Source organism: Nyctibius grandis, chromosome 11 (genome assembly GCF_013368605.1).
Source record: "Nyctibius grandis isolate bNycGra1 chromosome 11, bNycGra1.pri, whole genome shotgun sequence".
Classification (NCBI taxonomy): Eukaryota; Metazoa; Chordata; class Aves; order Nyctibiiformes; family Nyctibiidae; genus Nyctibius; species Nyctibius grandis.
In genome coordinates, this window is record NC_090668.1 from 24,071,101 (window position 1) to 24,094,928 (window position 23,828).

The 23,828-nt window shown below is 46.4% G+C and overlaps 3 protein-coding genes across 3 annotated transcripts in view; all 3 read right to left on the reverse strand.

The window, feature by feature from the left end:
- Nucleotides 1-4,813: 4,813 nt before the first annotated feature.
- On the reverse strand, nucleotides 4,814-10,987 carry SELENOS (selenoprotein S). Its single transcript, XM_068410571.1, has 6 exons — nucleotides 10,887-10,987; nucleotides 10,559-10,693; nucleotides 8,863-8,969; nucleotides 7,909-7,998; nucleotides 7,732-7,810; nucleotides 4,814-5,725 (listed from the first exon to the last, which is right to left on the reverse strand). The coding sequence occupies exons 1-6, from the start codon at nucleotides 10,969-10,971 to the stop codon at nucleotides 5,646-5,648; spliced, it is 576 nt and encodes a 191-aa protein (XP_068266672.1). The 5' UTR covers nucleotides 10,972-10,987; the 3' UTR covers nucleotides 4,814-5,645.
- A 312-nt stretch (nucleotides 10,988-11,299) lies between these two features.
- SNRPA1 (small nuclear ribonucleoprotein polypeptide A') lies at nucleotides 11,300-17,929 on the reverse strand. The gene is made up of 9 exons (XM_068410525.1): nucleotides 17,781-17,929; nucleotides 16,932-17,079; nucleotides 16,416-16,494; nucleotides 15,995-16,041; nucleotides 15,184-15,286; nucleotides 14,557-14,636; nucleotides 13,217-13,292; nucleotides 12,682-12,775; nucleotides 11,300-11,528 (listed from the first exon to the last, which is right to left on the reverse strand). The coding sequence occupies exons 1-9, from the start codon at nucleotides 17,860-17,862 to the stop codon at nucleotides 11,470-11,472; spliced, it is 768 nt and encodes a 255-aa protein (XP_068266626.1). The 5' UTR covers nucleotides 17,863-17,929; the 3' UTR covers nucleotides 11,300-11,469.
- Nucleotides 17,930-21,795: 3,866 nt separating this feature from the next.
- Nucleotides 21,796-23,828, reverse strand: part of PCSK6 (proprotein convertase subtilisin/kexin type 6) — a 35,488-nt gene continuing 33,455 nt past the window's right edge. Inside the window, exon 21 of the mRNA XM_068410210.1 lies at nucleotides 21,796-23,448. Within this exon, the coding sequence (XP_068266311.1) occupies nucleotides 23,351-23,448 (98 nt within the window). The 3' untranslated portion in view covers nucleotides 21,796-23,350. The remainder of the gene's footprint in view (nucleotides 23,449-23,828) is intronic.

Consider the following 23,828-nt stretch of genomic DNA (forward strand, 5'->3'; position numbering starts at 1 on the left):
GCAGCACCTAAGCAGCAGCAAGCTGAATTTACAGGGACTGTTACCCCCTTTGGTACATGATAAAGCAAAGCTTTAGGACCCAGGTTTGGGTCTGGTTTTTTTGAAAGTGCATCCTGTAGGCCAGCCTAGCAGCAGCTCCCATTTTAATGCATACAGCAGAGCAGCAGAACTAGACTGAAAGGCCAGGTATTTTAGTATATCCATTTTCCTTCCGTTCTCTTCAAATAGTATTTTTTAACTTCTTTTCCTTGCCACCCCTACGTTGTTACCCATGGCACTAGCTCTGAAATCAAGACTCTTGATTAGTAAACTATAGCACACGCAGAGAAAGGAATGAAATTATTAATTTCTCATCAGAGATCTTGCTCTGTGCTGAAAGTGCCTTTTAGCAGTATGTACTTCAAAACACAAATTATTACTAAAAAAAATAGACATCAGAGCAGCGGCTGCGTACCTGCCAGCCCCTCGCACCAGAAATCCGCAATGAAAATGTATATAGTCACCACCAAAACTGAGTTTCATAAAACCTGATGGAAGCTTTTGAAGCGGCTGGCTCTGGAGCTGGGAATATGGGCAGGGTGTGTGTCAGCCGTGGAACAGCTGGCTTGGACGCTCGCACAAAATCAGCTACAACGGTGCAACCGAGCCAGGACACCACCCAGCCAGCAGCCGTATGCTTTTCCTTTGTGGTTGCAGAGCTGTTCCAAAAGCCAAGCTTTCATTCCAAAAAGAGGGGGGAAGAAAAAAAAAAACAACCCAAAAACCCCAAGTCTTCAGCCCGTCCAAGTCTAGACTGGCTTCTTCTACAGCTGGAAATTCTATAGTTTCAGCATTCAGCAACAGTGTGGAGAGAAACACGCTGCGCCCCACTCCTGGCTAACCCAGTCCCTGAAAAGGTGTCACTTTATAGCCTGTACAAGAGCAAAAAATCATCCAAAGGGTGGATCTGGTCTGATGTAGAGATGTGTGCTGATGTGCAGCCAGGCTTGCAAAACCACAACCGCCAGAGATGGGAACTGCCTCGCTGAGCGCAGGAGGCAGAAAGGACAGTGTCAGGGTGGTTTAAACGCAGCCATGAACCATAGCGCTGATGGCAAAACCTACAGGAGACTGTCACACTGGATGTTGTCCTCGTTCAGAGCTCTCTGAATGCAAGTGCTCTCTCTGGTCATCTTCCTAGGGAGGGGGGAAAAAAAAGACACAAAAAACCAAGAAAAAGTAACCCAATCCAACCACCTGAGATGAGTATCAGCACAGGATAAGGATGAAACCAGACTGGGCACAGAGCAACTGCAGAACAGCCCAATTCCCTGAGTTTTGAGTCAAAATAGTACAGAACTGCATAAAACACAGATGACACTATTTGTTAGTACTCACATTTCACACCTGCATCCAGTCTCTCCTAGGAGAGCAGTTCCTTGCAGATATGGGCACAATTATCATTTTCATTCACATTGATTTTTCAGTAGCACACAGGTAATTCTGGAACACCTGGGAACAGCTCTGCTGACACATTCCCTGTTTGCCCTTACTCCCCCAAGTCCATCTTCTGTTGTTCATTATTAAAAATTTCCACTATAAGAAACTTTTTTTTTAAAAACAACAAAGTATGCAATGCAATACCACTCTTAAAAGCTTTCCCTCGTTTCACAATGTTTTTGAAAGGCATAAATAAAGCCAAATAAATTCTATGCAAGTGACAACATGGGTTTTTGTTCAACTTTAATTCCAGTGCTCAGTATCTCCTGACGAATACTTCAGAGAACTATGCATAAACTAGGCCTCACCTGCAATTTAAAGAAAACAAAAAAGACTTAGCTCCATCAGCATATAAATCATCTGAAAGGCAATGAAAAATACTTAGCTGCATTTCTCAAGCAACTAATATTTTCAGGATTTTTTGATGCCTCTGAACACTTCCTTGATTTAGGATTTTTCAATGACCACGACAGATTACTCTTCAGCGGCTACGTAACCTTACACAGCAGTTTAACAGCGTTGTATGAACTCTAAGTTTGTTAGCTAGCTTCTCCCAGATCAAGATATTTCCAGAACATCTGCATCAGTAAAGTAAGAGGCTTCTTGCATAACTGCTCTAAGTGGGGAGGAAAAAAAAATCTAAAATCTCCTGAAGGCTTTTTAATATGATCTTTCATCATTCAAATTGTTGGGAATTCATACCAAAGTAGGAACAATGGATTCATTAAATAGTTCACTTTGACCTAATGCCTTCTGCGTGCTTCACTCTTAAGCTATAAAGCACCAAGCAACCACCTTTCCCTACTTGTTTGTGGTCAAGGGAGAGCTTTGTTTGAAGTCAGAGCAAAAACCCTTCCATCTGCTTGTGCAGGTCGTCAGCCAAAAGTGAAGTTTTACAAACCGAGATTCTTCCTTCCCACCCTGTTCAATAGCTTAGAAGTGTCTGATCCAGAAAAACTTAGGAATTCAGGATGAAAATAAAAAAAAATAAGGGAGAGAAGGTTGAAGCTTCCAGAAATATGTAAATCACTTCATTCTCACTGGATGTGTCTTAATAAATCTCAGAATTGGGCAAAAATCCATATCCCCAGTCCTAGCCAGAAGCAAGTCTTGAGACACAGAGAAAGATTAGCATATGCTCAGTTCAGACCTGCTTATTTATTTCTTAAAATGTTTTTACTGAATTAAATCAACCCATCCTTACCACTTTACCAACACAAGGAATTCTGCTTCTTTAAGACAACCATCTCCCCCCCGTTGTTTTCCTGAAGAAAACACCTCAGTCTGTTGCCTGTTTCCCCAACACAAGGGGAAAATGTTCCCCAGAGGCATGAGTAAGATAACAACTTAGTTCTCTTTACTGGTGAGGAATCTTCAGATCTTGAAGACATCCTTCTCCACCTCTATTTTTTTTGCCTTGTTAAAGATTAAAGCCTGAAGTTACACACACCAGTCTATGTTACAACAATGGAAATTTAAGTTTACATACCAAAATGCACAGAAGCCAGGAAATGAAAACTAGTTTCTGTAGGAACATGAATAGCCACCTGACTTCATATTCTACATGCACTCGAACACACACTCCATGGGTCGAAAGCAAAAGGTTCTCCACCTTTCCATTTAATTAGCTGGAAACTTTAAAACTTACTAGTAACACGCTAGTGTTACATTTATAGTCAAGAGAAAATCACAGATCACCTGACACACAGAGCAGCACCTATGTATGTACAAACAGTGTATTCAAAGTTGGCTCTCAGCCCTATTCATGAACACAACTATTCCAAGCGTAAGTATTTACAAAGTGTTCTAGCAGCCCTAAGCTATGCTAATGAAACACTGAGACATACTTTAATGCCTAAATAACAGTAACTGGACGCAGGGCCACTTGTGGTACACCGACAGAACTATTTCACTCTTTATCAAGGACAGTCTGGATTTTACTCGTCTTTTGCATTTTGTGCTAGAGAGCATATCAAGGGGATGGGATGTTTGGAAAGCTCATTTACAATGACGAGCCCTAACTTTATTTTCTATCCACAGTGCTGGATGCACCCCAGAAGGATGAAGACCACCCATGCTTCAGATACTTACAGAAGCACAGAATCAATGAGGTTGGAAGACACCTCTGGGATCATCGAGTCCAACCATTGCCCTGACACCACCATGGCAACTAGACCATGGCACTAAGGGCCATGTCCAGGCTTCTCTTAAACACCTCCAGAGATGGTGACTCCACCACCTCCCTGGGCAGCCCCTTCCAATGGCTAATGACCCTTGCTGAGAAGAAATGCTTCCTAATGTCCAACCTGACCCTCCCCTGGCGAAGCTTGAGGCTGTGTCCTCTTGTCCTATCGCTGGTTGCCTGGGAGAAGAGACCAACTCCCACTGCGCTACAACCTCCCTTCAGGTAGTTGTAGACTGCACTAAGGTCACCTCTGAGCCTCCTCTTCTCCAGGCTAAACACCCCCAGCTCCCTCAGCCGTTCCTCGTAGGTCAGACCCTCCAGACCCTTCACCAGCTTGGTCTCCCTCCTCCGGACTCGCTCCAACACCTCAACATCTTTCTTGAAGTGCGGGGCCCAGAACTGAACACAGTATTCAAGGTCCTTACAGTCCCTCTTGCAAGTTTTACACGTTTGCTAGCCAGGGGCTCCTCAGCACAAACAACCCTCAGCTTTGGTACCGCATGGGGTGGCAGCAGGGTGAGAACACACCTTGCCATCTAGCTGGGCTATGTTCAGGACAGCCGTGCAGCCAGGCTACCAGTTCCCATCACGAGACAATTCCAGAACAGAAGGCAGTACAAAGTAAGCTCTTAGTGTCCCTGAGGTGTAACCCCGGTGCTGCCCTGCTGAAGCTACACAGTCCTGCTGCCCGCAACACACAGGTATCGGCGCGGTTTGTGGCTTCTCTCTTCCCTTTGCATATCTTGTAGTGTTTGAGCTGACCGTGCCCATGTGTCCTCTCCTCTTCAAACCATATTTGTCGACAGTAACTTGGAAAGAAACCCTCTCTGCTCTATCAGAGCAAAGGCCTTTGTTACATGTTTTTTTTGATTTAAATTCAAATACAGCTGGAGTGCTTAACAACCAGTAATGCAGTCTGTCCAATTTCAGAATCACCTACTGGGGGTGGGGAAGAGAACGGGGAGTTTCACCTCTTAAACTTGGGAAGTTTGGTCTTAACCTGAAGGTGATTTTTCTAAAATCACTATTTGGAACACAGAACACCCACATAAAACAAAACTGTTAAAAGCCAAAAAAAAAAAACAATTTAAAACCCCCTTTTGTTTATGGAGGTAGTCAAATGAAAATAATTTCATTTGATCTCTCATATTGCTTTATACACATTTATTGCACTACAACATATGCCTTCTGTATAAAAAGATGCTGTAGAAAACCACAAGATTGTAAATACTAATTTATGATTTGTTTGCATTGATATTTAATATTAATAATATTTTGTTTTTACAAAGCAGTTGAAATTAAAAAAAAAAAGGAACAGCAAGAACCCCCCCATCTCCTGTCTAGCATCAGTAATCCTCACTGGTTTGTTTACCATTTATAAGGAAAACATCATTCAAGGTAGCTTGTCACAGAGACTCTTCTGCAATAACTGGCCTGAGGTACAAATCCCTGGCGTCTGTCAGTTCATCTGTTTTTACTGGAAGTCCCTCCTCCTATAGTTCAAGGTATCTGCCGATGACAATATTCCTCCCCTCTAAAGTACCTTCCAAGCCAACACAATACATCTGGTAACATGTGTCTGAGGATGGTAAATATCCTCATTTTATAGCGGTGAACTGAGCCTAGCTCATTAAATTTGCCTGAGGCCAGTCTTGTGAATAGCCAGCCACAGAACCCGGATCTCACAATCCCAGGTGATTCACCTTGGCTGGAGACAACACTTCCTCTCTACAGAAGAGTGAAAATTAACTGATTATGCTGAAATCGTTTCTTTCTTCGTCCTCTCTAAGAGGATCAGGTATTTTTCTTGTGTAGTATCAGCTTCTGTGTTACTATTTGGAAATGGTGTAAATCTGTTTTCAAGCTAACACCTGCACTAAGCCCAATCCCAAAGGAGTCACTGTGACATGCAAACTGTAGGCAGTTAGACAGTGGGTCAGATCAAGCCTGCTAGTGCCGTGAGACACTAGGGAGGTTAGCCTCATCCACCTGCTGACGGGCCTCTCCGGCCTGGTCTCCAGGAACAAGTTCCACCTCCTTCTCCAGACAGGGGGTTGTAGCCTGGAAGCACAGAGGAGAAATCCACCGTATTAATATTCATCCTCAATGGGCCTTCACCAACATACAAGGAACGCAAAAAATAAATCTCACAATTATTTATACCTTGTTCACACTTACTACGCAGGCAGCATTTTAAGGAAAATGAAAGCAATGAAAATATCCAGACTTGAGATGGTTTGTTTTTGTCGTTCTAACAGGAAAAGCCATTGCAAAACACTCTTGTTTTAATTTGATCAATTTGGATTAAACTAAACTGAAATTAATTACCTAAGTCTGCACTGAAGCTTTAATGCTGCTCTGCAGAGTAAACAGAGCAGTAACAGTAACTCTTACAGGAAGCTCTGTAAGCGTGTATCTGTTCTCCAAGAGCCCTAATAGTTGGGGACTTAAAATAATCTTTGATTCCAGTCCTGTGAGGAAGGAATACTCTGAAGGTCAAAAGGTAGAACCGCTCATTACGACTGTAAGATTTTTTTGTAAAGAGCTTGAAGAGGCACTTAGACATAGTAAGGCAGATACTTTAGTTGAACCTCCCAATGCCATAACTAAAGGCAACTTCATTTTACGAGCATGTACTTGGAAAGATACAACTTGGCAAACGTCCTCACTTTGTTCTGTACAAGGCAAAGAAAAAGACAACTGAAAACCTAGTAGCGTTGTGAGCGAAGCAGGTTTCAAAGCAACCTCTTCCACTGAAACTTCAAGCATCACCTCCATCTTTGAAGTCTGTTTTTCTCAGACTAGCCAAGTTCTGCTTTCTCACTCAATTCAGCAGCTGAACAGCGCAGATGGTTCTTTCACTTCATGCTGACCTACCTCATGAGAAGATCAGAGACGTCTAATTCTATAACCTGTTACTTAAGCAGATATTTTGCTTGGGATGAAACTAGGAGAGGTAGCAGCTGGAAGGGTGCCTCAGCCCAGCTGCCCTGACCCTGGTTCTTAGCACAGCTACTACCCACACTTTCCTCATAGTGGTAAATATCCCGTGCAAGAGCTATAAAGGGTATTTGACAGCATCAGACATTAGTCTGCACTCACATTAAACAACATAACAATCAGTTGGTCAGTTCCTTCAGACGTCATCAACAGCTGTCAGTAAAAATATTCAGAGCAGAACTTTCAGCACTGAACCATTACTGAGGTTTAATATATTTAATCAAGAATCTTCAAATTTCATACATTTAATCAAGTCACTTACTAAGTGCTGTACCCTAAGTGGGTTTCCCTTTTAGTCTGGTAAGACTGAGGCTGTCTAGATGATCTATGGAAAACTGTAATTAAAATATTATACCCAAATTAGCATTTGCAGGTAAGGCACAGACTGTTTGGCCAAGAGGAGAGAAAGGAGACGAGCCTGATATACAGAAACAATCCTAACGTGGGCTATGTAAGGCTATCGAAAGCAGCTCATCAATCAAGATTATTTCAGCAGTTGACAGCGAGTTTAATGATAAGACCCTCTGGAGGTTTGCAACAGTTGATGACAGTTTATATATCTGCAGGATTTATCTATTCAATAGGTCATTATTGTGATATCTGATAAATAAGGTCACATTTTGCATAATACAGTCTTTCATCTGCCTGAATCTATATAATACAAAGTAAAATATCCTCTTCCTGTATTTAGCTAGTACTACAGGTGATGGAAAGACAGTCCAGATTTTAAATTATTGGATTTTTACAATAATTGGGGAGGCATCCCAGAGATATTGTAAGAATCTATAATTTTGAGTCACAAAAATCCGAGTTAATTATGGCAAAAGCATTTACAAGAAAACTGAAACACTGTTTCCCTGGGGAAAAGCACCACAGAACCTTCCTGCTAGGTTCTGCACAAAGTGCAAAGCAAGCCACAGCGGTCAGAGGTAAAGAGCTCGTTTCTAAGGCACATTTTGTTTCCTCCTTGAAGAAGAGAAAAATTACGTGTAGCTATGCAATGGCTATGTACGCAGCTGGATAAATGCTGTTTCAAGCTCAGAATATCTTAAGGTTTTCATACTTACCACCTCCTCGCAAGGGCTTTTTGTTTGGTTTAGATTTTGGGACTGCTGATGAGGTGGAGGCACCAGATTCTACTTCTTGCTGTTCACAAAAGCAAAAGTTACTCAGAATTTAATCAACATGAATTTCAGCTAATCTAATCACAAACATAATTGTAACCTGATCAACACAGTTGTTACCTGATTCAATTTCAGGCTTCCTTTGTAACTTTTTCCTTCTTGCATACTCTCCCACATTGCTATCTTCTGCCTTCGCTTCTCTTCTTCAAGCTAAGGAACAAACCCAGGATATGCAAGACTAAGATTTCAGAACTAATAGAATTGCCAGTGCTACAGAAACAGCTACAACAGATGCATCAAAACCCCAGGGATCTATCTTTATCTGATGCCCTATCTCTGAGCTTATGGAAGCACTTACTTTTTTAAACACCCACGTCTTCTCAACCACAGAACAACCACCCCTCCTCAATACACACAGACTGAGTCTGCAGCTTCTTTTGACTACTTGGTGCTTTATAACATATTGAAAGTAGAACAGAACCAAGTGGCAAGCTTAAATCCTGAGTTTATAAAAAGTACTGAGTAAAGAATATTGCATATGATAGTAACTTAATGCACAACGATAGTAACTTAATGCACAACGTAGGGTTCTACAGAAGAAAATGTGTTTTTCAAATGAACAAGACAGCCAGCTACATATTTACATCCCAATATACATTACCAACAGTTCTCCCAGCTCTCTTCTAAAGCAATTTATCCACAAAACCAAATAAATTAATGGTTAAGACAGACTGCCTTCTTCTCAACAAATAGAAAGGAAACGAGGTAGCTACTGCATCCAGTCAAAGAAAGCAAAGCTCCCCAAGTCCAAGCACACCAGACCTAGACTTTCTACATAGTGGCTATTTTCTTCCACACTATGACTTCTCATTTGTTTTTAACTGCCAATATTTCTTGAAGCATCAGCTATAAACTGAATGTAGCTGACTGCAAAAGTAAAAACAGAAGAGCTGGGATCAATGAGCACTGTTACTGCTATGCTGATTACATCCACTTTTCTATGCTGCCCACGTAGCAGTACGCTGTTCCTCATCATCTCAAGCTGTAGTTCAAACCATTAATTACTCTGCTTACCTGTCTTTGTTTTTCTTTGTATCTTTCTGCCTGTGCATTCAACTCCTCTTGCATCCTGAGGCGAGCTGCTGCCAACGCTTCCTGCCTTCTTACCACCACGTCAGGCTCTAGGAAATTGGGAAAGGGTTTGCAAAGCTATTCAAAATAAATTTTAGATGGTGTCCTCAAAGAATTGGAATAGGGAAAGGCTCACATCTCTCCCAGCAGCTGTTTTGCAGAAAATCACAGCTCAAGTTCAGTTTCCAGCTAATCTTTCACAGTAATTTATATGCCGATTTAAATTTCATAACATTTTAATATTTTTAGAGCAATTACTTTAACGAGATTTTAATGAATAAGGACACAGACGTAACGAACCCATAAAAAGTTAAAATTCACACTTCTAGAATACTTGCTTCTATTTCTAAAGGATTTGTTTGAGACAAATAATTTCAGAAATATCACCCATACTTCGCAGGGATTCCATTTTTACCCAGAAGCAACCAGCCCACATTCACTCCTACTCCTTCCAGCAACTGATCCTGCTTGTTTCGTTATGGCAGTGAAGCAGTGGCAGACTTAACGTGCTCCATCAGCACAGAAATTACTTACAAATATCACACATATTGCGAGAGAAAACTGGCAGTCTCAGAAAACCTACATTGAGTCACCACTTCTCTTTATGATTGGCTTTCAGGAGAAGTCAAAAGAAAAATTATATCCCAACAAAGGCAAATAATACTCTCTTTTTTTTCCAGTAGCTGAAGTATCTCTACACTTGTTTGTCTCCTTATATGTTTGCCACCATCCAATGATGGATATGTAAAAGAAATTTCAGTACTTTCAGTAATTTCATTTCATAGACAGTCTTGGTAATTAAATCAAGATTTCATTAACATTACAAAAGAACACCAGGAGGATAAGGGCACATGAGCAGTATTTTCTGGGGCCCGTGTAGTGCTGTGCTGACACGCCAAAGGAACCAGCGCCAAGCACTTATGGTTTTGGCAGATACATAAGCACAGCCTGTGCTTTACGGCAGCGAGTCTGCAAGTGAGGCAGGATCATGACTGTGTAAGATTTACAACCTGTGCCACACTTGAGAAGATAACACAGGGGAGAGGCAGTTACGCCCAAATATACACAATCCCGCCAGAGGAGGAACTGTGAAGGAATTATTGAAAGGAGAGAGATGGTGAATATTAATAAAAACTTTAATATTAAACAAATGTTTTTTTTCCCCAGTATTTAGATTCAGATGTTTTGTTTTTCTTCGACAAATCCAGAAGTTATTTGATAACTGCCCACAACTCATTTGAACCAGGTAGTTCTCTCAGTTTCTGCCCTATCAAACCCCACCTATTCCCTCGCTCTGCAATGCCCCACTCCTCCTCTCCCAACCACGTTATTTCGGGACACAATCCTTCCTTGACACAACCTTTTAAAAACACTTCTCTTGGTCCAACCCTTCCCCAGCGATCTCCTCAGTAACACACTCTGTACACTTTCCTGGTCCTCAACAGTTATCCTGAGTATCGCTCACTGCTAAAATCCCCCAGAACAGAACCTCTTTCTGTTGTAATTAATTAAATACTCTGTGTGTGGCCCTGAGCAGCTGTCAGACATCCCATCACGGCTGCAGAGCGCTAGCAGGACCCCAGCAGAGACACAAGCACCACCCTGTACAGCTCTAGAGAGCAAGGAAGGAGTCACTCACCCACAGCTGCCTCAGCCGCTCCCGCCTGGCCGCTCGGCCTGGCCGCCAGGCCCCGGGATATCTTCTGGACGAGGAGATAGATGGCGACAGCGGCCAGGAGGATGTACCAGCCATAGCTGGACAGCAGGGAGCCCACTGGGAGGGGACAAGCCGTAGGTGAGAGCAGGCCGCGGGGGAAGGAGCCCACCCCGCCACGAGGGGGAAGGCGCCCGGGCGGGACGCGGCTCCTCTCCTCAGCGGGCAGGCGAGTCCGCCGGGCGCCCCCCAGCCCCCCCACTCCCGCCCTCCCCTCCGCCCGGGCCGCCCGCCGGCCCCGGCAGCCCCTCACCCGTGTGCTGCAGCACCTCGAGGCCCCCCGGGCCCAGCGCCGCCTGCCCGGGGCCCGGCCCGGGCCCGCCGCCCCCCAGCTCCATCTCCCCGCGCCGCCGCCTCACATCCGGGCACCGCCCTGCGCGCCCGCCGGCTGCGCCAATCACCGCCCCCCTCGTCCTCCACCACCTCACGGCCCGAGAGCCAACCAGGAAGCGAGGCTTCCCTTTGGCGGGCCAATGGGAAGGCGGCAGCGACTAAAGACGGTGACATCATAGCTATGCTGACCAACGAGAGAAGAGGGGAAGGATGCGAAAGAGCCAATCAGGGCGCGCGGAAGAGCTCCACCCCCTCCCGCCGCCAAGGCCGCCCCGGCCCGCTACGCCCGCGGCCCGGCGCTCGGCCGGGGCCGGACACGCCGCACCAAGGGGAGAAAAAGGAAACGTTCGTTTATTGAACGCCGAAATGCGCAAGGACGGGGTACCGGGAGGGGCGGGGAGGCTGCCCGCGGCGGGGCCGGCCCGAGCCCCCGCAGGGAGAACACCGCGCCGACGGGAAGGGGCTCCCGGGGAGAAGCGCCGGTCCTCGGGCACAGCCGGGGCCTAGGACCCGTTGGGAACCGTGTCTTCTTCCATTTCTTCTTCAGCGTCCTCCGACGGGCCTGAAAGGAGACATCAGAGTTTCAGGGCGGTTACTGCACACCTCAGATTTCCTTCCCACAGGGGCAACGTTAATTTTCACCCCTCTGAAGAGGGGCTGTAATGAGGTGAACCCTTAAAAGACGCTACAGAAAGAAAAATGAACATAGCTCTAGTATCAGCACTAGTGTGGCCAGCAGGACCAGGGCAGGGATCATCTCTCTGTACTTAGCACTGGTGAGGCTGCACCTCAAATACTGCTGGAGTGAGTCCAAAGAAGGGTGAAGGGTCTGGAGCACGAGTCTGATGAGGAGCAGCCGAGGGAACTGGGGGTGTTTAGCCTGGAGAAAAGAAGGCTGAGGGGGGACCTTATCTCTGTCTACAACTACCCAAAAGGAGGTTGTAGCAAGGCAGGTGTTGGTCTCTTCTCCCAAGTAACAAGTGATAGGATGAGAGGAAACAGCCTCAAGTTGTGCTAGGGGAGGTTTAGATTGGATATCAGGAACAATTTCTTCCCCAAAAGTGTTGTCAAGCATTGGAACAGGCTGCCCAGGGCAGTGGTGGAGTCACCATCCCTGGAGGTATTTAAAAGATGAGTAGATGTGGTGCTGAGGGACATGGTTTAGTGGTGGGCTTGGCAGTGCTGGGTTAACGGTTGGACTCAATGATCTTAAAGGTCCTTTCCAACCAAAATGACTCTATGATTCTAATATACAGGCGATATTGCTAGCCTACAGTTAAGATTTGTCCATGCAGAGACCTCTTGGAGATCACAGAGACATCCCTGTGCCCCTACCTGAGGCTCTAACGTTCAGAACACCAGTGTCCAGATACGCTTTATAATTAATCTCATTTTTTTTAAGTAACTGGGATGAACTGTTTGAAGTTAGCCAATACAGCGAAGCACTCACAGCTGATGTTTGGCACCTTGCTCTTGAGGGAGCCCAGGTAAGAGCCCTGAACCGCACTCTAGAAGGCAGGCAGATAATAAGCCGATTGCAGCGTGTTATGGATGCAATCCTCAGTGATTCCAACCATAAAGTTACACTCGCTTTAAACAGTTTTTCCACCTCCCTGTTTGGCGCTTCCAGCGTAACTCCCTACTGAGATCACAGGAAGCAATGAAGAGAGGTAGATTCTGTTTGGGGAACAAAAGCAATAGGAGTATAGAGTGACCTGATTTTCGTTCTCTGCCAGGAATCTGACCGGCCTGTAGTAAGCCTTTCAGTCGCTCCACTTCAGCCAGAGTCGTGGCATTAGCTATAGCAGTCTGAAAAACAGACAAAAGAACACGATGAATCTTCATGTACAGTATTTCAGTCTGTTTAGAATAAACATAAAACCAATATTTTTTCCAGTTAAGTGAAGCTAAGCATCTATAGAAAGTTCTACAAATTCTAGTTCTAGAAAATTCTACAAATAACAAAGCACAATCTTACTTCTCCCCTTATTAAACAAGCTGGTCAGTCCTGGGAGAACTCTAAGCTCAGACCAAAGTTACATTTAAGTTCTCAAAAACCAGGTACATCATAACAGAAGAAAAAGTTACAGAAAAAGCACCTAAACCAAAGTTAGGACACGCTGTTCTATTTGTCTGAACAGAGTCAGGGCTTGCCAGGAGGAAGGAAACATTTGTTCCGTTTGGAATTTTGGATCCATGATGGTTTTTCTCCTTCACATCTGCCCACATGTGCTGTCCTGACATATTTACCTTAATTGCCTCAACATCCCCTGGGGAGGGGCCACCTTTCTTCTTGTCAGTTGGCAGACCAGCACCTGGATTGAAGCTTCAAAGGGAAAACAAAGACCCATTACACCTTTTGAAGAGTCCGTGCTTCTCAAACTTCCAAACTAGGTTTGGAAGCATTTCATTCAATCAAGTGTAGTATCTTATCTTTGTTAACAAACTGATACAGTGAAGAACTGCCTCCTTCAGAAACACCAGCAACTTGTCCTCGCTGTCCCATTTCCCCCCCCGCCTTTTCATCTGCTCATAAAGAGGCAGACCTTGACTTTGTAAATTAAGCAGCTGACAAAAGCTATTCGATTTGGATGTTGTTGAACACTCAGGTGGTCTGTTGCCATTACAAAAGCAGGGTGGATAAATAAAAGAGTAAATGAAACCGTGCTTCCTGTTCTTACATGCATAATATGCTATTACAACGGCCTATATTAAAGCCTACCCTAGACTGGATGTAATCTTAACACTCAAAAGGAAAAGGTTACCTGCTGCTGCTTCAAGAAAAAAATAAGAAAAATCTGTAGTCTCTGAAAATGGATGTAATCAGCTGGAAATAACTTCCTGAAGTGCTGACCCAGCATCAGAGTGCTGCAACCTCTTTTGCAGCTATAGAAAGATTTTCTTTGTATCTGGTTATTGAGCTATTTAGTTCAATCGCCTACTTGTTCTATCACAGGCCTGAACCCCTTTCCACTCATAAACTAGAGCTAGAGTTCATCTACTATAGTTTTAAATGCTAAATACTTTCAAGATATTTTTTAAATTAACCATGAATTTGGAAATGCTGTTGCCATACATGGTCCAAATTCTGTTTTCCAAACAGGCTGATGAAAGACTAAACAAAACACACGAGGTACCACTTAAGAATTAAATGAAACAAGTGTATATTTGTAACAGCTTAGCTAAAGATTTTAATCTGCATTTATCCTAACTACAGCAGATTTTACAGTTTATTTTCCCTGGCAAAACAAAAAATTTTAGTTACCAATCATCTAGGAAAAAAAAACCAAACAAATAAACAATGGCCACCTCTCTGCAGTTAAATAACAAAAAGAAAAAATAAAATTAAGGTTTCCTGCTTGTTGACTTAAATCAATCCACCCTGACCAAATATTTCTTTCAGAAATATTTCTGAGATGTATTCACCACCATCCAAAAATCAGGATGCTTGGACAAGGCACTTGTGGCTACCAAAGCTTTAAGGCATCCTGCCAGTAGCTGGTATTTCAGTTTGCTGCCTAATTCCGCACACAAAGAACGTGGTGTTTCTGAAGGAGAATGCCAGCGTAAATTTGTTTTTTTTATCTTACGTTTTTGTTCTCCTGGCAATATCCTTTGCAAGCTGTGCACCCCGTTTGCCCTTGAACATTTTCTCTGCCTCCTGTCGCTCCTACAGCGATACCACACACACAAAGTTAATTTAAGAACATGGCATTTTGCAAAGCTTCTGTCTTTGCACAGAAAGACGCTTTGGCTCATCTTCATCAGCAAACATTGGTACGTGGAGACCAGGTGTAAGAACAAGCACATCAACATTGCCCAAACACTCAGACTCGAGACTATCAACCTAGTGCTCTTAAAAGTAAGGACTCTCTCCCACACTCGTCTGCACTGAAAGAACGGGGCTCTGTTGCGATTGCTCATTTCTTTCTCTAGAGGTCTGTCTTTCTACCAACACCAGAGCGCCAGAAAAGAATCAGACTAAACAAAGGTAGTAAAACTTAATTAAACATAAATAAAACAGACTATATCCTTAACAGAATGAAACCATGAAAGCAAACAAAGAGCGTGTTTTTGTTTTAGAGCCACTTATGATACACAGTTCTGATAAAATTTACAACTGCAGCAAAAAGTTCACTGTGACCGCGGAATTTTCAAGAATGTAACAAGAAAAAAAGGTATTTGTCTTGTGCTGAATCAGGAGAAAGTAGACTTACTTTGAGTTTCACTTTTTGAAAATCCAGCACTCTGACCTGGGGAACTTTGTGGATTACATATAATCTGTAATGCTTCTTATTCGTTACAGGATTCCTTAAAATGCTACAAAGTAAATAAAGGTTATAAAGAAGTTCTTAATATAAAATACTTTAATATACACCTATATTGAAATAAACATACTTAAAATGTAGTCACGTACCTTCTGCCATAGCAGACAACAAATAACACCATTAAATGAGCTTAGTGACAGCGTTCTTTGATATTACGAAAACTATAGTAATAACTTGCACTTTATCAATTAAGTAGGTTTTATTGAAGAAGAACATAAAGAACAACCTCAAAATATTAAAAAAAAACCCAAATAACTAAACCATCACATCTCCTACCTGGACACTGATCAACTGAAAAATCACAGGACAAATTGCTTTTCTTTTTTTGTCCCTCACACCAAATGTAACGTTACTGAAAAGTTATTGTTTACATGTATTTTACAGTATTTGTACCAACAGTTTAACCCTTTAGTTTTTAGGTTTTTAAAGGTTAAGGTTACTTCAACACTTGCATATTGGTTTATAGAGATGTTACATCTCATTGGTCCGATAGTCTGTCAGTAATACAAAGTCTCACCCATTAAATACCAGGTACTTCTGAAGCGTAGTGGAAACATTGTTTGTCAATTCAATTTTTAAGCATAAAGAATCTGTCCCAGCTCATCAAAAGGGGAGCATTCCGGATCAAAGCAGAGAGCCAGGCCAGCAGCAGAGTTCAACCAGCAGAGAAAGAGTAGCTTCTCTTTCCAAGATTACATACCTCAGGTAAGTCAGCGATTTAATCGTTGCTAACGGATCCAGTTCACCCTAAGTAATGGGAACACAGAAAGAAATCGTTAAGTTCATTTAGTGAGAATCAAAGATTTGAAAACAAAGTTCCTGAACTCATATCTACTTTAAAGACCAATTAGAATTACTACAATTAGTTTAACAGGAAACCCACTAAGACTGTGACTGCTGTTCCACTACATGCTGCAAATTATGTTCATTAAAATATCTACACCATTAACTGCTAACAAACCCATATGATATTACTCTAAAGAAAAAAGGCTAATTAGAAAGATGAGGAGTACCACCTATTACCAAAAGCATCTGACACTACTCTCAGGAAAAAGGTTAATTCGAAAGATGACAAACACAAATTTAAGCTTGTTTAGATTTCTCCTGCCTCCATAGCTTACCAATTCAGCAATGTTGTTGTTGGTAAGAACGAGCTCCGTCAGGCAGGGCAGAGCCTGCTCAAGGTTTTCACCGATCCGACTAAAGAACAAAAACCAAAGGTATAACTTAGGCCAGAAATTAGCAACGGTGAGAAGACAGGCAGGAATATGCTAACAGAGGGGATCTCACTGTAAAACAACCCAGTCTGACACTGGCGGAGGTTCGGATTAGCATCCCCTGCAATACTTTTTCGAATAAAGCCAGTAATAAATACCAGCCATCGCTGTCACTAGATGCAGTATGAGATTTATGTTCATTCACTTGCAGGTAACCCCCTTTTCTTGTCTTATGGGGATGATCTATGAAATCCAAAGTTCCAGCCAAATTCCAAGCTCTGCACCTCACTGTCCTGTCTGACAATCGAAGACTGACTGACCTCTACACCCACCCAGCACTGAAAGATGCATGCATACTTCTCTCCCAAGAACATTTTCCTCTGCCCCAGGGTTCCACCTGGCCAAAATACAACCGCTTACCAAATCCTGTTGTTATTCACCAGAAGAGTTTTCAGCCTTCTCAACAGAGGGAACCCATCCAGTTTACGGATCTCATTGTCAGAGAAATCAATGGCATCGAACTGGTCCAGAGTGGCACCCAAGTTCTCAATAACAGGGATTTTATAGCCTGGGGAGAGAGCGCAAGCCAGGAATTAGATGGTGCCCACAGGAGAGCAGAACAAAGGAAGAGACAGTGCGTAGGGGGCATATCTGGATGGACTGAGGGTGCAGATAGTCCCAGTCAAAACACCTCTGGAAGGACTCTCCTCCACATCACACAAAGACTAAACTCTCCCCCTGCTCAAAGCCAACAGCTCCTGCCACCTTCTCAAAGCATCCCTCTTCCTCCCCCGCAGCAAACACCCCAACCCCCTCCCTCTGCGTGTCCCTCTGCCCAAAGCCGCCTGTCTGGCACATCCCTCGTGTGTCCCGCCGCCACCACTGCAGCTTTCTTCGACATTCCCCCCCAGATTCCCCTTCCATTCCACCCCCTCACCACCCCCCCACCCCCAGGATCCCCTGCCACTGGACCCTCTTTAACCCCCCCCAAGCCCCCCGGTCATTGTAGACCCCTCCAACAACCTCCTCCTCGCGGCTTCCCGCGCCCTGCTCCCGCCGTCGCAGACCCCAGGCCCCATCACAGCCCCCCCCGTCCCTATCACAGGCCCCTCCAGCCCCATCACAGCCCCCCCAAGCCCCATCACAGCCCCCCCAAGCCCCAGCCCTCGCCCCCCCGCAGGCCCCTTCCCGGTACAGGCCGCACCGCCCCCCCCCCCCCCCCGCCCCGGTCACAGGCCCCCCCGTCAGAGCCCCGCCGAGCCCCCGCACCGCGCAGGTCGAGCTCGCGGTCGCGGACGGCGTTGGTGTACTGCGCCGCCTGCTCGATCAGCTCCGCCGTCAGCTTCACCATCCCGCCGGGCCCCGCCGCACCACCGCACTGCTACCAGGCCAGGCCGCACCGCGCCGCGCCGCGCCACGCCAGGCCGACCCACCGAGCGCCGAGCCGCGCCGCGCCAGGCCTAGCAGCCGAGCGCCGAGGCAGCGAGGGGCCAGCCCCGCCCCGCGCCCCGCCCTCTGCTCCCCGGGCTGTGACGGGAGCGGGGTGGCGGCGGCGGCGTCCTCCGGCCCCAGCGGCGTCCCCCGGCCCCGGCCCGGGCAGCCCCGCCTCCCACTGCTGCCCCGGGCTTCCTCCCGCCTCTGGGCCGGGCCGTGCCCCCTCAGAGGGGAGCAGGGGGAGTCCTGCAGCCCCCCCGAGCCAGGCCGTTCTCCTCCCTCGCTGCTCTCCCCCTCTCTCTCACCCCCTCAAAGGTCTTTTCACGGTGATTTTCCTCCCGGCTGCAGGGAGGGCCGGGGCCGTGCGCCGCGGGCAGCAGCTATCCTCCAGCCATGGCGCTTCGGCAGCTCGTCAGCAGAGGGACCCGCTGTCCCGCGAACGCCTCTTCCCGCAGCCAAAGCGGCCCCAGTGCCCCCCGAGCGGGGGGGGCTGCGGCAGCGCTGGTGGGGAGGGCAGCGGTCCCCCTCGGCAGGCTGCTGGCAGCAAAGCCTCCTTGCTGAGGTGAGGGTCCTCCACGCTGCCCTCCCCGGGGAGCCGCGCTGCCCTGGTCCACCCCGGGCCTCCCTGCAGCTCACAGCGGGCAAGGGCAGCGCACAGGGCCGGCACCCAGCCCAGGGCCTGAGCACATCCATCAGCAAACTGAGCACAGGCCTGGCTTTGCTGTCAGTAGTAACCTAAAGCAGCACGAAGATGCCACCAGAGGTTCCCCCTCAGCTTCTGGTGTTGGCAAGCACAGACTAAATCCATAGAAATGGAGGCAGAGCGAGCTGGGAACCTGCTTCAGGCAGGTGACCGCTTTCCTTTGGACAGAGTTGGCTCCTGTGTGCTTAGCTGGTTGGACTGTGCTTGCCCAAACACATGCTGCTTCCTTCCTGCTACGCAGCCAGGACAGCCTCCCGCAGCAATTACAGCTCTTGGTGCTTTCTCTCCTCCGTCCAAGCAGCAGCTCAGCCTTTGCTCCTGGACGTAGGGTTGCCCATAAGCACCTTCCACCTACAGCATTTGAGACAGTTGCTGTGGCACTTCCATGTGCATTCCCGGTCTCAGAGAAGCTGTGATGTGCTGGGAACACGCCACAGGCTGTGGCATGACATTCACCCTTTGCCTGTGAGATAAAATGCACTTCCAATGCACTACACCCCCTCCTACCTGCTTTAGGAATTTGGGGAACAGCAAGGAAGAGCTGGGGGTAGCACTGGGGGAGCTGAGATGGCTCTGCCTGCTGTGTCTGGCCAGTCAACTCCTTCAACATGAAGCAGGTCAGTAGGTCCGAGGCTGGCATGCTGTCCGGTGTCAGTGCTGGGCTGCTGCAGCCAAGGTGCCTGGCCCAGCTGGCAGCAGTTGGGCTTTGCAGGTGTGTGAACCACAGTGTGGATGATGTGGACTGAAGGTGGCACACGAACGGAAGCGGTTGACCACCTCCAGGTCCCAAATCCTGCTGAATGTCACCAAGCCACCACTTGTGCAGCCCTGGAGAAATACTTCCCCAGCCCTCAAGGCTCCCTGAGCAAGATGAGGCAGAATGATTTCTGGATCCACTGCTATCGAGGGAAGGATTTTTTCATGAGCCGTGACATTTCTGTGAACCCAGAGGATGTGATAATAGGTTAAATGCTGCAGCTACGTTTGGCATCGCAGAGTGATGGCTCACACTTTTCTTCTGGGAGCATCTAGCAGCATCACTCTGAGAGTGACGCCTGGCTCGTTCCCCAGGAATACAGCGTCAGAGCTGGCTCTGTTCTGGCTGGCGATCCCTGTGGAGGTGTCAGCTGGGGTCAGGCAGCTCCTGTGCTCCCTACTTAAAAAACACCCACACCAAAGCCGTAGGTGAAAGCACATAGTCAGGTTTATATAACCTCTGCCTTTGTTTAAAAGCAGTTAGGAGCAAGAAAAAGAGCACGATCTGTCATAAGCAAAAATGAAGAATTAGCAGCAGTGTTGTATGTGACACAGGAATCACACAGTGGTGAAGACAACAGAGCCTGTAGTGCTTTCAGGTAGTGTTAAAAGGAGACCCTCCTCAGCCTCCTGGAAAGCAGGTCCTGCCTCTGACAAGGCCAAATTAAAGGCGGACCTTCCTCCCTCAGCACAGGACAGCTGTATGCCTCAGCTCTACAGCGTAATAGAATTGCAGTTGAGAGCAGACAGGTTCCTGGTCTCAGATGCTGTACACGAGCTCTTAAAAGCTCTTTCTTTGTAATGGAAAGTCAAAGCAATGATTTTTTTAAGATGGGTGTTTCCCACCTGCCAACTACGAAATGGCAGATGGCCCTGGATGCAACCTCACAGCCAAAGAGCAAACGAGGAGTCAGGCTGCACTAAGATTTTCCAGAAAACAGCTATTATAGATTTAGCTTTGGTGCCAAGAGACAACAGAGAAACGGGCTTTAATAAATTGCCTAAATATGCATTTATCTTGAAGACACAGCCACTTTGATCCTCTGAGCATACCACTGTCAGAGAGACTTTAATAGCTCCAAGGAAGCATTGCAATAGCTTGGATAAATAATCTGAATTTTATTACTTCCCAAGACTGATTTCTGAGGGAGTTAGTGCCCTGGGAAATGCTGGAAGCTGATGTTGTTGCATGAACTTGACGTGTAGAATTTGTTTCTCTTTCCCTGGCAGGCTGGAGGGCAGCAGAAAGCGAGATAAAGCTGGGACTGCTGGGGATTGGTCATCTTAAACGGCATTGCTTCACCCAGTGTGTATTTTAAGTTATGCCAAGGACATAAGGGTAAACATCTTTCTTTTTTTTTTAGCATTTCAGTACATCTAAATTTACCAGTGAGCAGTATTTAGAGGCAGGCCGCTGTGAGCCAGAGAAGTGAAAGGCAGAGCTGACGCAGTACTCCTGATTCACAGCTCCCAGTTTTTCACCGTGTGACACAGCAACAGGAATGGAAGTTTGTTATTTTACAACTGAAGGGGCAGAAGCCAGGAGCGTTTCACCCCAGTTCTGACCTCTGGTTTGGCCTGAGGCCAAAAGGGGAATCCTGGAGTGACAAAAGGATTCACTGTATGTGATAAACTATCTGATTAATCCACATTTATCATCTGATAAGTGTGAAGACCTGTAAGATACAGAAGCCTACAGCAGCACAGCTCTGAGAAAGCATCTTACCTCAGGGGAGAGCTCTGTTCTTTTCTTTTTTTCCCACACTTAACAAGTTTCGTTCCAGATACCCAGGCACTACCCTGGGCACCTGGCCCACAGTTAAACATTGCAAAACCAACACGACAAACAAAAGGTTCCACAGCTCCCTCCGCTCCCCAGCGCACCAGCAGCTCCTCTCCTTCCCCAGCCAGCCGAAGGAGGAAGATGTCCCTGCGGTTCCCAGCTGCTGCAAACTGCAGTGGGGCACTGGGGGCTGCAGGATGCTCTGTGTATGGGTGGGAAAGGGGAGCGGGCCCTCCTGCCAGCTCATCCGGGATCCCCCACAACCAGAGAATATGCCCAGCTGTGCCCGAGTGCAGCCCCGAGCCCCAGATGGCCCTGGGTGCACCCGAGATGCCAGCTCAGCCTGGCACGGGGCAGGTATTTGGGATATGAGTTTCCTCTGAAGGTACAAGACCTTTATGAGAATAAAAGTGAGGGTTTTGCAGATGCAGCTCATCGGTTCCTGAGCCATTTCTCCCGCAGGTGCTCTGGTCTGGTCAGGAGCTCCGGCCAGGACAGCTGCTTTGTCCAGCAAAATAAAGACACACGATGCATCGCTGCCCTGCCTCTGGTCGGGATGGCGGCTGCATGAGTTTGTAAAAAGAACAGATTCATTTGTCAGGGAAGATCAATAGTTTATTAACTTAAAGGTCAGTTCACCAAAGCTCCATCTTTCCTTGGGTTTGGTCCAGGCAGGTGAGGACCGGTGGCGGTGTGGCTCTCCCCTCTTCACCTGGCTGAGGTGAGCTCTAGCAGGCAAGCCCAGGCAGGGTGCGTGTCGTTGCAACCGAAACCAAGCAGGGATTATCCCAGCTCCATAAGGAACTGGTGACAATTTGTACTGTGAATTTCATTGGCAAAAGGCTTAACTTGTTAAATCTATTAACAATGAAAATCAGAACATGCAGTGTAGGAAAAAGTGTTTACATACATCTGGTGCAAAGAGCAGCTCTGCAAGGTCAGAGAGGAGAAAAGGAGGACGTAAGACACAAAAAGATTCCCCACTCCCATATAAAAAATAGTCCACAGCGAAAAAAAACAAGGATTGTATAAGTTATTTTTTAAAAATCTGTAAAATAACATAGCCAAGGATATTTTAAACACAATTATATAAACACCACGTGACTTGCTATTAAGAGAGAGCATGAAAAGGTTTGTTTCGGGGAAGGGTTTTGTAGAATTAAGAGTTTCCTGGCCAGATCCCTGGAATGTCTCTTTTGGAAACAGATGCCCAAGAAAAAACACTGCCGTGAGCAGGAGGGTTTTATGAGAGAGAAGGGTATACCCAGCGAAACGGGAAGGATCGTAACGCAAAATGACAGAAGAGATTAATTGGGACACCATCTCGTTTAGAGGAAGGATCTAGCTCGTTCCAGAACTGAATTAATCAGCAACTTCCTAGCAGTTCCAGGAGGGAAATACATTTTGTGGTAAGGCTGTGACCCCACAGGCTGGTCCTGCGGACGGACCCCCCGAGTCCCTAAGGATCCCTGTAGGCACACGGTGTCGCCTGCCTGCACAGCCCCACCAGGCTCACACGCCTGCAGAGCCACGTGGATCCGCTCTCGCTTTGGTCCTCAAATCTCCAGTTATTGCCAGAGAGAAACAGCTACCGACCGAATCCGAACAGGAGTGCCGGAGTGGGCTGGCGGGCAGCGCTCCGGGAACCACCCAATTCATCGTTTTACATATGTACAGAGCACGGTGGCGGCCGTTTGCAACGCAGGTTTATATCAGCCGTCACCTAGCAGAAAAGGGCACCAAAAACTGAGCCAGAAATGGCTCTTTCTTCGCAAATGTGTCAAGTCCTGCATCCTCTGCAGCGAGGGCTCCCACCAGCCGCTCGGAGCGGGCACGTCAGGAGGATTTCAGCGAAGAACCAAGCTTGGGTACATGGATCATGCATCGGTCCCTGCTCACGAGGAGTGTTTGAGAGTATTAATATCACCGCTTGTCTGCTGCCTTTCAGGACTCGATCATTCAGGGTACGATCCAATCTCTGCTTAACATATTGCTATAGAAACGCGCTGACAGTGATATTAAAGCTATCAAACTTACGAGCGAATGCTTGACAGCACCATGTAAACTCTCCCAAAGCTGGAAAAAATCGACTTTTGTCCTAAACATTTGGCAAAACTGGGCTGGCAGTTGGTGGAAGTCCTGGATGGATGCAGCCGCTGAACTTTACCCGGCCATAAGACACGTCTGACAGCAGAACTGCACAAACAGCTTCTTTTCACAGAGCTTGTTTGATTTCACCATCTCACAGAAAGTCTTGTCAGCTGGGAGGCCAAGGCGAGGAACAAGAGAAAATGAGAGCAGATTAACATTTTAAATAAACAAACATTGCACGTAACAGGCGGTGCAATGCATTCCAGCGTTGGAAGAGAGAGGCTTGAAAAGGAGTCGCTTTTTAAGGGCATCTTTCACATGGTTTTAATGAAAGAATAAAGCAGCTTTGCAGCAAGTGGGAGAATTAGCCCCAAGACTAAACTATAACGAAATACAAACGCTTGGATGCGTTTGAGCAACAGGCAGATATCCAGCAGCTCTGCCAGGTAAGCCTCCTGCCCACTGCAGCTGTGCCCCAGCAAGCCCAAGAGCTGCAGCACTTTCAGCTTTCTGCTCTGAAGGGAATCCCCAGAAACCCTCATTTTTGCTA

What these genes read in the sequence shown, in the direction of transcription:
- SELENOS (XM_068410571.1), bottom strand. Translation starts at nt 10,971, where the DNA reads ATGGAGCTGGGGGGCGGCGGGCCCGGGCCGGGCCCCGGGCAGGCGGCG. An exon ending in AGCGGCTGAGGCAGCTGTGG is followed by an intron (nt 8,970 to 10,558) that starts GTGAGTGACTCC and finishes CCAATTTCCTAG; the next exon opens with AGCCTGACGTGGTGGTAAGA. An exon ending in AAAGCCCTTGCGAGGAGGTG is followed by an intron (nt 5,726 to 7,731) that starts GTAAGTATGAAA and finishes CTGTGCTTCCAG; the next exon opens with GCTACAACCCCCTGTCTGGA.
- SNRPA1 (XM_068410525.1), bottom strand. Translation starts at nt 17,862, where the DNA reads ATGGTGAAGCTGACGGCGGAGCTGATCGAGCAGGCGGCGCAGTACACC. An exon ending in ACAACAACATTGCTGAATTG is followed by an intron (nt 16,042 to 16,415) that starts GTAAGCTATGGA and finishes CCCATTACTTAG; the next exon opens with GGTGAACTGGATCCGTTAGC. An exon ending in GGGATGTTGAGGCAATTAAG is followed by an intron (nt 12,776 to 13,216) that starts GTAAATATGTCA and finishes TCTGTTTTTCAG; the next exon opens with ACTGCTATAGCTAATGCCAC.